Below are 13,620 nucleotides of genomic sequence, written 5' to 3' on the forward strand. Positions count from 1 at the left end.
GAGTTTTCATATTTCCTACCTGTGACGTTTCCGTTGGACTGGTGACGTCTTTCGCTGCGGCAGGATCCGGGGAAGGAGGATTTTTCTGCTCCGCCTGAGAGGCGTCGCCTTGTGGAAGTGTCTGGTTTCTATTTGGAAGATCTTGCGTTGCCGACTGTCCCGCCGTGCTTCCCTCCTTTTCTCCGAGTGTCTCCGCCGGCGGGTTTGGGTTCTGATGTCTGCTGAGGTTCTCTTCAGGTTCTGAGCTCTCCTTCGCCTTCGGTTCCTCCAATGCGGTAATGCCACACTTGGACGGACGCTCGGCGCCGTCTCCCTCGGCAGTCGGACCGGGTTCTTCCTCCAGGACGCTCTGGAGGTGCTGGGGTTCGTGCTTCCCCGACTGAGGCGCGTCTGGAAGACTGCTGCAGTCTCTGTCGTGGACGGATGGCGACCTGGCGGCTTGGATGACGAGGGAAGACTGGAGGAACGCCTGCTGGGAGTCGGAGGTCTCCAGGTTCATGTCTGAGTCGTACTCCGTGTGTCTGGGAGTCAACGTCGTGGCCTGGAACGACTCCTCGGAGCTCGCCACGGACACCAGAGACACGGAGCGGGACATAAGGCCGCCGCGGTCGCTCTCGGGTTGCGGCGACCTGCTCAGGCAGTTTTCCACCACGGATATGACCTTGGCGCTGAGGGACGGAGCACTCTTCCCATCCAGAGACAGCGTCCGGTTGCCGCTGGCGTCTTTCTTCTCTCTGCCGTGGACGTCGGACGTCTCCGAGCTTTTGGAGCGCGTCAGCTCCTTGTTCAGGCAGATCTCTGGCTTCCTGTCTTTGGGCTTGGACTTCCCTGGATCGCACAGGGGCCGCTGCTTGAGCCTCTCCCGCTCCTTCTGCTTGAGCTTTTCCAGATGTTTCCGATGCCACAGCTCGATCTCCTGGTCCTTCATGCTCAGCATTCGCTCGAAGCTGGTCTGCATCAGGTCGTCGTTCACTAGCCGCTTCTCCTTTGGCTTGGTGTCCCGAGTGGCCGTCGGGGTTTTCGGTTTGCTCTTTTCTGTGTCTCCCTCGCAGGACTTGGCTTTGCCGAGGCGGGCCTGCTGGGAGCGCTCTTTGTGTCGCTCTTTGTCCTTGTATCTGTCGTAGTCTCGCTCCCGGTCTCGCCGGTCCCGATCCTTCTCGGGCGTCTTCGCCGCCGCCTCGTCTTTTGACTTTGCGGATGAGACCTTGCTGCTCTCAGACAGATAGCTCCTCTTGTCTTCCAGAAGCAGCTTCAGGTTGGAGCTGGACGACACGCCGCCGTCTTTCATCTTGTCCTTCTTTTTCCGGTCGCAGTCCTTCTCTTTCAAGCGGTGATCTGCGGTCTTCTCCGGAGGTTTCCCTCGTCGGTCGCTGTTTGCTCGGTCTCTTTCTTTGTGATCTCCGCTTCCGTACTCCCTGTCGGACCGTTTCTCCTGCTTATCTTTACTCTTCCTGCCGTCTTCGTGCTTCTTGGCGGTGGATAAAGACTTTAACTTCTCGTTGTCTCTGTAGCTTTTATCTCCAGGTGAGAGCGAAGAGGCGGCTCCGGATCTGTCCTTTTCCTTCCAGCGCTCCACTGAATTGTCTGAGTGCTCCAGTTTAATCTTCTTCTCCTTGTCCAGATGCGTCTTCTCTGTTTTGTCTGAATCCTTTTCTTTTCCTGGAAGCCTCTTGTCAGGTTTGTCTCGCGCCGTTTTTTCGGACGGCTCCAGCTGGTCCTGCTCAGACGCGACGGGTTTCTCCTCAGCTTCCTCTTTCACGCCGCTGTTCTGCAGCGACTCCTCCGGACTCCGGCCCGATCCGTGACTCTCCTCCTTTGTCCGCTCCTCTTTCCGCTCCTTCTTCACCTTGTCTTTCTCCCGCTCCTCTCTCTGCCTCTTCTCCTTGCCGCCGGAGTGCTTCTCCTTCGAGTTCCTCTCATCCTTCACCGGAGAGGAGTCCGCCGCCGTCTTCTGGAGTGAGCCGGCGTCCTCGCTGTCCTTTTTCCCCGCCGGCGGCTCATCCACCTCGTCGCTTTTGAAGAAGTTCTCCTTCCAGAACTCCCTGTCGAACTCCAAGTTCCGGTGGCCGTCCTTCCTGGCCTCCTTCTGTCTGTGGCGGCTGCGCTCTGCTTCGTACTCCCGCCTGTGTTTGTCCTTCTCCTTGTGTTTCAGCTTGTGCTTCTTCACCACCTTCCCATCCAGGTCCGTCTTCCGCAGCACCGCTGCCTCGCCGCAGTCCACGCTGTTCCCTGTGACGGCGTCCTTGCAGGGGCTGACGCGGCCGTCGTCTGCGTCCACGCTGGGCTCCTTCTGATGATGCTTGCTCTTCTCCCTGTGCTTGCAGCCCTTGGCGCTGGAGCTTTCGCTGCAGAAGTCCGCCTCAGAGTAGTGGTTGTAGGAGCCGTCGCTAATGGACACCTTGGTGTTTTCCTGTTTCAGCGGACACTGCTTGTCCGTCAGGCTGTGGTTCTGCTTCGGAGACTTGATGGAGGACAAATGGAAGAGGTGGACGGACGAGTCGTCTTTAGGACTGAAGGACATCTTGAAGGAGTCCTCCTCCCGCCCCTTCTCATTGCTCTCAGACACCGGTGCAAGAGAGAGAACCAAAGTCTTGCTGTTCTCCTTCCCGTCTTCTTCGTTCTCCTTGTTTTTGTTCTGGCTTTTGCTCTTCTTCTTCACCTTCCCCTTGTCCTTTTGCTCGGCGCCGTCCTTTTTCAACCTGGCATCCGTTTTGTGGCTCTCGGAGCTCTGCGAGCAGGTCGGGGAGTTCCTCTTGTCCGACAGGCTCTCCATCTCGTCGCTGGACGTGTCGGAGCTGCAGTGGACGCGGGAGCTTTTCTGCTTCTTGGACTTTGAGTCGGCCTTGTTGCTCTGCTTTCCCGCCACGTGGTTCCTGTCTTTGTCCTCCTTCTCGCGCTGCCGCAGCTCCCTCCGGGGGATGTGCCTATCGTTCAGCGCCTTGCTCAGATCCTCCTCCTCTTCCTCGTCTTTAAACTCGTACTCGTCCATGCCAGGCACGGACGACGATGCTTTGGTGGCCGGTTTGCCGTCCGACTCCTTTTCGGTGTCGGAGTCCTCCATGTTGTCGTCCACGCTGGACGGGTTGACGGACGGCGGGTCTTCGGATTCTGCAGGGAGCAAAAGACGCGTTAAACTGGAATAATGTTGGAAAAATTAAAAACTCAAAATAAAAGTCATATTTTCAAACAAGTCTGTTATTTTAATGATTTCTGCTTTCAGTTAATGAAGCATTAAGAAGGATTTTTTTATGCAGGTGTACAGTTTTGTGTTTACCCAGACCATGAAGAGCATCCTGTTAATTTTTTACATTTTTTCATGTGAGATCTGGTATGAAGGGTTTGGGCTTGGAGCATCGCTGCATCATTTGAAAGATGAAAAATAATTTAAAGAAAAAGAAATGCTGCTGACTGGATGGCTGTCCAGTCATGAAAATCCTTCACAAGAAACTGAGTAAGCTACAAAACATAATCGCCCCAACGGCTCCAAACATATCAATGGAAAGTTCAGTGGAAGGAAAACATTCAGTAGAATTATAAATCAAATTCTACACAAGAATTTAGGGGACATGAACGAGATGTGGACTGCAGCTGCAGTTGATTGTGTATGCCAAAACAAAACCTTTATTTATTAAAAATAACTTTTATATTAATCTTGTAATTTTCTGAGAAACTAAATGTTGGTTTTTCATTAGCTGTGACCCATAAAAACTTAAATTTACACAAATAAAGACAGCTATAAATCAGTTTTTGATGCACTGGCTCTATAGGAGTTTGACCTTTTGAAGTGAATTTTTGAAATTTGTCGAGTTTGTGGCAGAAAGTTTTTAATTTAGTTAACTTAAAGTTGAGTAATCTTATTGCTTGACTACCGATTTCCTTAAAAGCCTCATGTCAAGAGGGAAGACGGTCTTCTCTCAGATTGCTGAGTAGGTAAAGTCATTTAATTTTATCTATCTAGCACAATTTCAGCAACAGTTTAAAGTGTTTTATATGAATTAGAAGGAAATGCAAACAAAACAATACAACTAAGAGAAACACAAAAAGGTAAGGGTAACAACCACCACAGAAAAAGAGACAAAAGTAGGAGAATAAAAGATGAAAATAATAAAACGTGTCAGGTGACGGCCTCACCTGAGGAGCTGTCGTCCTGGTCGGACAGCGGCGCCTCGCCTTTCAGGAGCAGCTCCAGCTCCTGGGAGTCGGCCACGTCCACCGGACGCTCGCCGCGCTTGTTGGCCTGGAAAGCGTTTCCGCCGTGACGGAGGAGGAGTTTCACAATCTGCAGGTTTACGGAAAAACAAAAACAAAACTTAAAGAGTAAATTATACTGAGGATTTCTTATGGAAAAAAGAAGAACAAAAGTCATGGTACTAGAGGGATTTGATGCTCAAATGTTTACATATTTTCAATTCAAGTATATTTAATATATGAGGTTCATCAATAACAGAACATTTTTTACTCAATCTGCAAGATGAAGGACGCTACGTCTGACAAGTTAATGAAGCTAATTAGCTTCACAACTATTTCTGTCAATGAATCCAAGGGAATGTTTATTTTCTGTATAAAAAACTGTCTAATAATAAAAATAAATATAATTATAAATAATATGCAACATAATAATAATAATAATAATAAATATCAGACTAGACCACAAGTGAACAAAGTTCCAAGTTATTTCTAATGTTGGGTTTGATGCTTTTTAGCGACACTAGGCAACAAAAAAATTAAAATAAGTAAATTAAAACTAGTATTAGGAAGCAATATGTATAATCAGAGAAATTGCAAATTCTGTGCATGTATTTTAATTGTACAACTTTGACTAAAAATATTTTTTCAAATTACAAAAAATATACAAATTATGATGAATAGACATTTTGTGGCATTTAGCCACAAAATATTATGAAAAAGACAATGGTTGTTCAGAATGGTCATTTCAAAATCTTGTTTGAGAAATAAAACAACATATTGAGATTGAAATATGTATTTCATTCCTTTTAATGCCTAGTAGTGCTATTTCGCATCATACTGAAACTTACACTAATGGTAGCTACAATGTTGGAACTGATCAAAAATTCCAGTAATACTGATCTTTGTACAGGTAGATATAAATTCAGAAATCTTTTGTCTTGATGTTTAAAGGTTTTAATCTCATCATTTCAATCTGAAATCTGGTCTTCAACCCTTCAGTTGTGGACAAACGTCCTGATTGGCTCTTACGTCTTTGTGGCCGCTGCTGGAGGCGTCGTGAAGCGGCGTGTCGTCGTCCAGACCCTGCGTGTTCACCTCTGCTCCTGCTGCTATCAGGACCTTCGCCACGTCGTAGTAACCCAGATTACAGGCTTCGTGGAGCGGAGTCCAACCTGGGGGGAGCGGGAGGAAACATCGGACCAATCAGAAGCTGCAAATCGTTCAGCAGAAACGGTACCAGCACCGGGAGGCGTCTCGACTGCGTCCTCTTTGCTCTCAGAGACGCTGCCTCTCGTCATCAGCAGCCATTTAGAAGTAATGAAGCCGCTAAACCATTTTATACCTGCGAAGTCTTTGACGTTGACGTCGGCTCCCAGGCTGATGAGCTCCTTGACCTGCTTGGCGTCTCCGCGGATCGCCGCCATGTGGAGCGGCGTCTCCCCGCGCTCGTTCCTCTTGTTGACTTTGTCCTTCTGGCGAGACGAGGCGCCGCTGGGGACCTTCTTCTGCACAGGCGTCGTCTGCGATGGATGGCTGGGCGTCGAGTCTGCACACAGGAAAGAGGTGATCAGGTTTACTAGAGGCTGATAAACAGCACATTGATCACTTAAAACAAAAAACAAAAACAACAAAACAATAGTCCACATCGCCAAGGACTCACAGCTCTGATGGAGTTTATTCGGTGTAAAATGAGACGTTTCTGTGTTAATTTATCAGAATGTTTTGGATAATTACTGAAAGACGCAGCAAAAGTTTTTACATTTATTTTGTTCATGTTAGCAGATCAGACATCTCAGCTCCGATTTCTTCTTGTTTTTGAACTTTTATTTTTATTTTTCTGGTTGAGGCGTTGAATTTCGGATAATTACTCCCTCTGGTTTTGGATGCTTTGCAGCTGGAAGGAATTGGGTCTTTTTTTTTCTTTACTTTTGGAAAGTTATACAAAAAAAGAAAAGAAAGAAAAATCTGGTGCATGAGAAGAGAGGAGGGAAGGAAGGAGAGAAAAGGGAAGAGAAGGACGGACAATCAGACACCTGGGAATACGGACAGATAAACGTCTGAACGGACGTTTTGGTGGATTTCTCTCCCAATTGTGAATAAAATCTGGAATCGTTTATTTTCCTGAATCTACTCCAGAAACTCGTCTCAGGAACCCGTGACTCAGTCTAACCGGATCGTCCTGACTCCTTCTCGGAACCAGTAAAGATCCGACGAACAAATGATTCACAGGCGGTTCAGACGAGTGAATCACGTCTTCTGAAGTGAACGGGGGTGAAAGGTCAGCGCCACAGACCTGGACTGTTGGCCGTCATCTGCATGAGGAGAGCCATCTGCTTGCGCTCCGACAGCGGATAGCCGAACAACAGGTTGGAGGACTTGGACCTTCTGCTGCCGGCTTCCTTCTTCACCTTCTTCTTCTCTGGTCCGTCTTTATCTGGAACAGAATCAAACAAATACTTTTTAAAAAAAGACAAAAGCAAATCTTCATTTTCACCCCGATCAGTGAGAGGGTGAACCGTTTTTCCTCCTCCTCTCTTGTATCTGTTGAGTTCGCTGAGAAACAGATGACAAGCAAGAGGTTCGGAAAAAACAAGACGGAAAAAATCAAACGGCATTCTCCGAGGTCAGTCAAGCGTCGACGGTGTCCCCCCGCCCGCCCCGTCTCCGATCGGTCGACTGGTGCTAAACACAGACATGCTGAGCTGTAATTGGGGCAGATGCAAGGCGAAAACACACACGTGCATGTGTGTGGTGCGTGTGTGTGGTGTGTGGAGCAGCAGCAGCAGCAGCAGGTTTTGACTCGAAGAAAATAAAAAGTGAAGTTGGACCAATCCTCCCTCTCACAACTTCAAATTTTGTGCTGCAAAAATTCTTGTTTACGCTGCTGTCATTTTCAAGATATGAATAAATGTTTCCAGAGGTCAAAGGTCAAGCAGCCTGTTCACATTAACAAAATCAAATGAGTTTGTGCAGCAACAATGTTCACTTGTGATGTTATACTTTAAAAAAAAAGATAAAATGTTCCAGCTGTCACCAGAGATCAACCTGCACGTAATTTCAAAAACATTGATATAAATTAATTTAACTTTGCAGCACATTTGATTGATTCATTAATTTTTTTGTAATACTAAACATATTTATATTAGACAACCTAACCCCAAAAGTAAACCAACATAAATAATAAAAATAAAAAAACAAATAAAGGCCCGTCATAATAATCAATAAATCAATCGTACGATAAATTAAAACAAGCTCAATAATTTCCATTTGATTTATCTTTTTTTTTCTCTACCAAAATTGTGATGACTAAAGTCTCAACTCTCTTTTTTTATATAATTTTGTTTACAGAAACGTCGTAATTCATTTTATTTGTTGTTTTGTTTATTTAGTTCGGTCATTTAAAATGTCTTCCACTTTCAGTGTTAAATGTTTATTAGAATTTAAAGTTTATTGATCTTTGATTGTGTTTGTGCATCACTAATGAGCCGTTCCCTTCATATTATTGGAAAATGGTTTCAAAACAACGATATTATTGTGTATCGCAATAACTTTATCGCCCAGTACAATTTGTTATTGTGACAGATCTACATGCATACAGTCAGAGTTGGGTAGTAACTAGTTACATTTACTTTAACAACTTTTTTGAAAGAATGTACTTTTACTAAGCTGTACTTTTTACTTAAGTAAAAATATGTTTCAGTAGTGCTACTCCTACTTAAGTACAATTTTTGGTACTCTACCAAACTCTGCATATTGCGGGGGAACAAAATAAAAAACTCAACATCATTTTCTACATTTCCTTCATAATGTCTAAATTTATTTTCTTTCCTTTAACAATATAAGTGATTTGTTCCAGTACAATGCATGATGCCTTTATGGAGTGAGATTACTGTCAATAAAAATGTATGTGTGAGAGTCTAAATTTGTAAATTCAAGTCAACAAACTAAAGATTTGATGAAAAATCATGAGATTTTATCTGTGAGAATACAAGTTTATAAGTTACAAAGTTACAACTTTGGAACAATATAAGTACAAATCACAATTTTACGAGGGATTTAAAATCAGTTTCTGGTTGTAGACGGCGGCGTTGGAACTTTCCTCCAATCAACATCTCAAAATACCAGCCGTTTCCAGACAGCGGTCTCTGTAAGCAGAGCTGAGAAAACTTCACACTCACAGCACCGTACCCGACTCAGGGATGAAAAACAACAGAAGGTGCTGCCGGTACCATGGCAACCCCAGACCACAATGCACTGCGAGCCCGGCTACCGTAGCTAGAGCAAGGCCTTCGATTTTGAAAATTTGTACTTGTAAACTTGTGATTTGTAGTTGTATTGTTGCAGAGTTGCAACTTTGTAACTTGTAAAATTTATTCTCACAGATTAAAATCTCTGATTTCACATGTATTTATCTGTGGAAAAACAGAACAAATACAAACCTTACATCTATTCTCATTTACTGGAGGGATGCAGTTTTCTGGCCGATCTTTAAAAAGCCTGACCTGCCGATTCCAACTTTGGCAGAAACCTTTTTTTCCCCTGATATGTCGCTAAATATAGCTCATCTATTAACTATTGCTAACTGCAAATGTGCAGAAATGACCTGGTGCGCCAATCGGTCAGTCAAACGTCTAAAAGTAAAAGGACAGTGGCTGATTTTTAGACCTTTGCTGAGGTCGATAAGATCGGCTTCACATGTAATTATCGGCCAATCACTGATCACCAAAATTAAGGAAATTGGTGGCGATAAATAGGTGCAGCCCTAGCTTTTGACTTCAATTTATGAATTTAGACACCTACTAGGGGTGCACTGATTTATTGGTGCACCAACAGTTTGTGCAACAATATCCGTTGTATCTGATGATTTATTGGTCAGCCAATTTATCGGTGCACCAGTGTGTGAAGTGTGAAGCCGATCTTATCCACTGATCTCATCAACCTCAGCAAAGATCTAAAAATCAGCCACTGTCCTCTTCTGCTCTCTGAGAGAAGTTTGACTGCCCACCAGGTCATGTCTGCTCATTTCCACTGCTGCCAGTTCAGCAACTTTCTTAGCAACATTTCAGACAAAAAATGGTATAAGTCAAAATCAGCAACTGGTGCACCTCAAGTTTGGTACATTTTTGTCGACAGTAATCATACTCCATACTCGTTCACCCACATATGATTTGAGGGTAAATTTGCTTGATTTTGTAAATGTGCTTGACCTCTGAAAACATTTATTAATATCTGTAAAATCCTGGCAGCACAAACCAAAGCGTTTGCTGCACACATCTGAAGAAGGTGGTGGTGAGGTGGCAACTTCTCCAGGTACTCGAAGAGGACAGCAACAGGGAGGGGAGGGGCGGGCTGCAGCAGTTACCTGCGTATATCCTGCAGGGGGGCACTAATCTCTCTCCCCAGGTCTCACTCGACTGGCCTGGGTCTGAGTCATCTACAGTGCAAAGCAGAGAGGGAGGGAGAGAGCAACAGGGTGGGGAGGGGGGTTTGGGAAAGCACTGCATTAACGCTCATGCTCTCACACCCTCCTCGTTGCACATGTAGTCAGACACAGACAGGCGCAGCGGCACGCTCCGCGCTGCAGATTATGAGTCATGGCAACACAGGAGGCAGGAGAGGCGATCCAATCAGGCGGCTGTTTGCTTCCTCCCTTCAGCCGCTCCGCTAACCGCCGCCCTCAGAGCCAGTTTACCTTTCAGGCCTCTGCAGCACATAAATCACATCTAAACTGGAGGTTTTCGTTCAGCAGGAGGACCACACATTGCCGCGCTGCGCTCCACAGAGCAGAGCTTAAGGTGCGTGTAAACATGCGCTTTGCTTTGTTGTAGCAGCTGAGCTACACGCACCAACTTATTCATCAGGTCCAGGGTGTGTTTACTTTTCCCACGGGGAAATTCAAGCACTTTTCAAGCCATTTTCAAGGTTAAGTTTTCAAACTTTTCCAGCACAGATAAAAAATGCAAATTAACTAAAAAAATAAAATAAAATAAAATAAAGTTTCAGTTCATCACTGTCAGGGCCGGAGAAAGCCTTTACGGGGCCCTAAGCAGGTTTTCATTTGGGGCCCCCGCCTCCTATACCAACACCAGATTCTTCATCATTCCTAGGCTGCTGTCTGTGTTAGGGCTGGACGTTATAATCAGTCAATATTATTGATTAATGTTTTGTTTTAAATATCTGGCAGTCAAACTGGCAGTGTGAGCTTTCCTCTTTTCCAGTTTTCACTCCACAACGTTTTTATTTTTTAAGCAGGTATGAGACACGATGGCAAAACCTGAAACTGCTGCTGCACATGTTACTCAACAGGCTGTTGCTAGGTAACCTAAGAATGAGTGAGTTGCTAGGTAACCAAAGAGTGAATGAACCTTGCTTAGCTAGCCGTGAGAGGCTGAGCTGCTAACGTCTTTTCTCTGCCTAATTTCCCAGAATGCTGTGCAGTTCTGACATTCAGTGAATATTCTATCAGATGTATTATCTGTTGATATTGATCACGAGTCTCTAGTGATATACATTATTGATTTATTGTCCAGCCCTGCTATTTGCAAAATACCTGCCATCATTAGCATAATTTGTAATTAGCTTGCATCATACCAGTGTTGTTATGGCTATTGATTTTAACCTTACAGGAGTAGAAATAATTTAAAAGCAACATAAACTGATAAACACTAAATTTACAGTAAACTAGTTTAACTTTTTGTATTTCCCCAACAGTGGCATTAGCCATCAACAAGAACAGATTAACCCATTATTTAACTAAAAAAACTGTTTGTCCATGTGTAAAAGCATTCAGTTTGTATTATTCAATATTATTTTAAATATATATATTATCATGTTAGCTTCGTGCTCTTGGGTTCCCCTGGTGGTGTGGAGGCCCTAAACACCTTGGGTTAGCTTTCACATTCTACAACGGGAACAAGATAAACTAAAATATAATGTTATGTTTTGAAATGTCTCTCTCATACACCTCGACAAAACAGTAATTTAACCAGAAAAAAGTTTAACACCGCTGTTTAACGTAAGACAAAGAAGAAGAAAAAAGCCATACCAGCCTTTACTTCAGATCAATAAGTCACTGAGCTGCCAAGAATAATAAATATTCATTTCACTGAAACAATCCAAACAAATATTCTTGAGGTAAAAGAAAATTCAATAAAAATCTCTAAAAAATGTTCACTATAGGTTTTCTGGGATTTAGAAAATACAGATAATTTAGGTAATTTTATCTGACTTATAACAAGAAACGTTTAATTGATTTAACTTGAGAAATCGAGGGAAAAAAACATGTTTATCTTCTTATTAGATGTATGAAAATATTAGTTATAAATACTGATATCAACTCCCATCACAGCGAGTCTCTAATGTCTCTGGACGAATTTTGGCCCACTCTTCTTTGCAGAATTGCTCCAATAAAGCAATTAGGAGGATTTCCACTATGAAAACTGGTTTAAGTTCCTGCCAAACCATCCCAGTCACATTTAAGTAGAGTTTTACTAGACCACTATAAAACATTCATTTTGTTTTTCCACCCATCTAAATGTTTATCGCCGTCCTAAAAATCCAGGTACATTTGAACTTCAGGTCCTGAAGAATCAGAACCAAAACATCAACTAACCGTATTCAGAACCTGGTCTGGTGTTTTACTTCGTGTCGTCACAGTTCAAAACAAGTGACTTCTTGCTCTGACGGGTAAAAATGACTCAAAAATTTAGTTAGAAGATCGTTTTTTCTCTTGATATTAATCAGGTATGGAATGTTTTTTTTAATCTTACTGAAGCAGATCATGATTTAAAAAGGCTTTTTGTGTTAAGTCTGATTATCTTAGACTGATATTTTACATTTACAGGTGTGATGTAAAGCACTTTGAAATGCTTTGTTGCTAAAATTTGATTGATTAAAGTGAGAAGAAAAAAAGCAGTAAATACTTTTATAGAATATTTTTGCTATCAAATCAAGATTTTAATTTAGTTCACCAATCATCACTTCTTTGCCATCTTTGACTAACACTAAAATACATAATTGTGCATGATGACATCAGATTAGAGCTGCACATATCAGTGCAACTTTACAGTCAGAACAATCTCAGAAATTCATCAGCAGAGGTTTTGACCTCGTTTGGATGTTTAAAACCCACCGGATCCACCAGGTGGCAGCGTGGGGACATGGCAGCGAGCCAGCTGAATGGCAGTGTGAGGCAGTGACAGGGCTTACCGGTGTCAGAGTCCCGCTCCTCCGTCCGGGGCGGACTTGTAGTGAAGGAAAGCTTGCGCTTCATGGAAGACTTGGCTTTCCCCTCCTTTCCCAGCAGTTCACTCCGGTCCAACTTCGGAGTTTTGGTGAAAGGCGACAGCTTGTCTTTGCTCTGCCGGAGCGGAGAGCATCGTTAGAGAACTTCAAGGGTTGGAAAGTCGGAATATCAAACAATTATTTACTGAAATAAACAAACTGCATGCAGACGCAGCTTCAGGAGCAAAAAAACAAGCAGAAATATGACCTAAATCCAACAGGAGGCATGAGAATAACATCCTAACAACGATACGTCTGCGCAGAGTTTTTATATGTGAATTCATCTCTATTATACCTTCTCATTTCTAAATATTTTATTTTACTATTTTGTCATTTTTAACATATTTTCCTTATTTTGTCACCTTTTGTGTTTTATAACAATACAAATAAATACATAATAATAATAATAATAATAATAATAATAGTTATTTGGGATTCTACAAATCAATAATCAAATTTCCTGAGTTCTCAGTTAACCGTTTTGAAATCAAGACTTTAAGACTCTTTCAAAAAGACGCCTGTAATGAAGGACAGAAACAAATTTCATCCATCCTGTCTAGAAATACAGATATTTTTCCAGTGTCGTCGTCTGGCCATTTCTTGAATTTTGAATTTAATTTTATGCTTTCTCAGACTTTTAAGGGTTGTGCTTTTGAACAAATGAGAGATAAATAATCAAATTAACTGACAAAGCGGCTTTTTAAATAGTCATGCTTGATACAAAATTGAGTTAAATCTCCTGCTTGATGGTTAATGAGTTTATTTCAAAAGCAAAAACCTAAAACACTCTGGTTACTTGCATTTCTTTCTTGTGAGAATATTTAGATTAATTCATCCCATCCGCTACATCTGAAAACCACCGCGATTGCGGTTTTCTGGCCGATCGCTGATCTGGCCAATACCTCTTTTTATTTAGCTTTTTAATCTGAAAAACCGCTGCATATAGCGACAACGATGTGACAAAGCAAAAGAGGACAGTGGCTGATTTTCAGACCTCTGCAGAGGCAGATAAGATTTGTGGATAAGATCGGTTTCACATGCAAGTTTTGGCCGATCGATTTACTGTTGATCCTCCAGTTCAACAGATAAATAGTTCCACCAATCACCCATCAACGCAACGTCTGCATGAAATATATAAATTTGATATAG

The 13,620-nt window shown here is 43.1% G+C and overlaps 1 protein-coding gene across 4 annotated transcripts in view; it reads right to left on the minus strand.

Moving 5' to 3' along the window:
* ankrd12 (ankyrin repeat domain 12) overlaps positions 1 to 13,620 on the minus strand; it is a 53,000-nt gene that overhangs the window by 4,652 nt on the left and 34,728 nt on the right. For 2 of the 4 annotated variants that reach the window (XM_081598534.1, XM_008434324.3), the window contains exons 3-9: positions 12,397 to 12,547; positions 9,551 to 9,622; positions 6,482 to 6,622; positions 5,531 to 5,734; positions 5,218 to 5,360; positions 4,132 to 4,279; positions 20 to 3,108 (exon numbers count right to left, since the gene is read on the minus strand). In XM_081598534.1, coding sequence (XP_081454660.1) covers positions 20 to 3,108; positions 4,132 to 4,279; positions 5,218 to 5,360; positions 5,531 to 5,734; positions 6,482 to 6,622; positions 9,551 to 9,622; positions 12,397 to 12,547 — 3,948 coding nt within the window. The remainder of the gene's footprint in view (positions 1 to 19; positions 3,109 to 4,131; positions 4,280 to 5,217; positions 5,361 to 5,530; positions 5,735 to 6,481; positions 6,623 to 9,550; positions 9,623 to 12,396; positions 12,548 to 13,620) is intronic. The other 2 variants (XM_008434325.3, XM_081598535.1) reach the window with 1 other exon arrangement.

Source organism: Poecilia reticulata, chromosome 17 (assembly GCF_904066995.2).
Source record: "Poecilia reticulata chromosome 17, P_reticulata-male-v2, whole genome shotgun sequence".
NCBI lineage: Eukaryota > Metazoa > Chordata > Actinopteri > Cyprinodontiformes > Poeciliidae > Poecilia > Poecilia reticulata.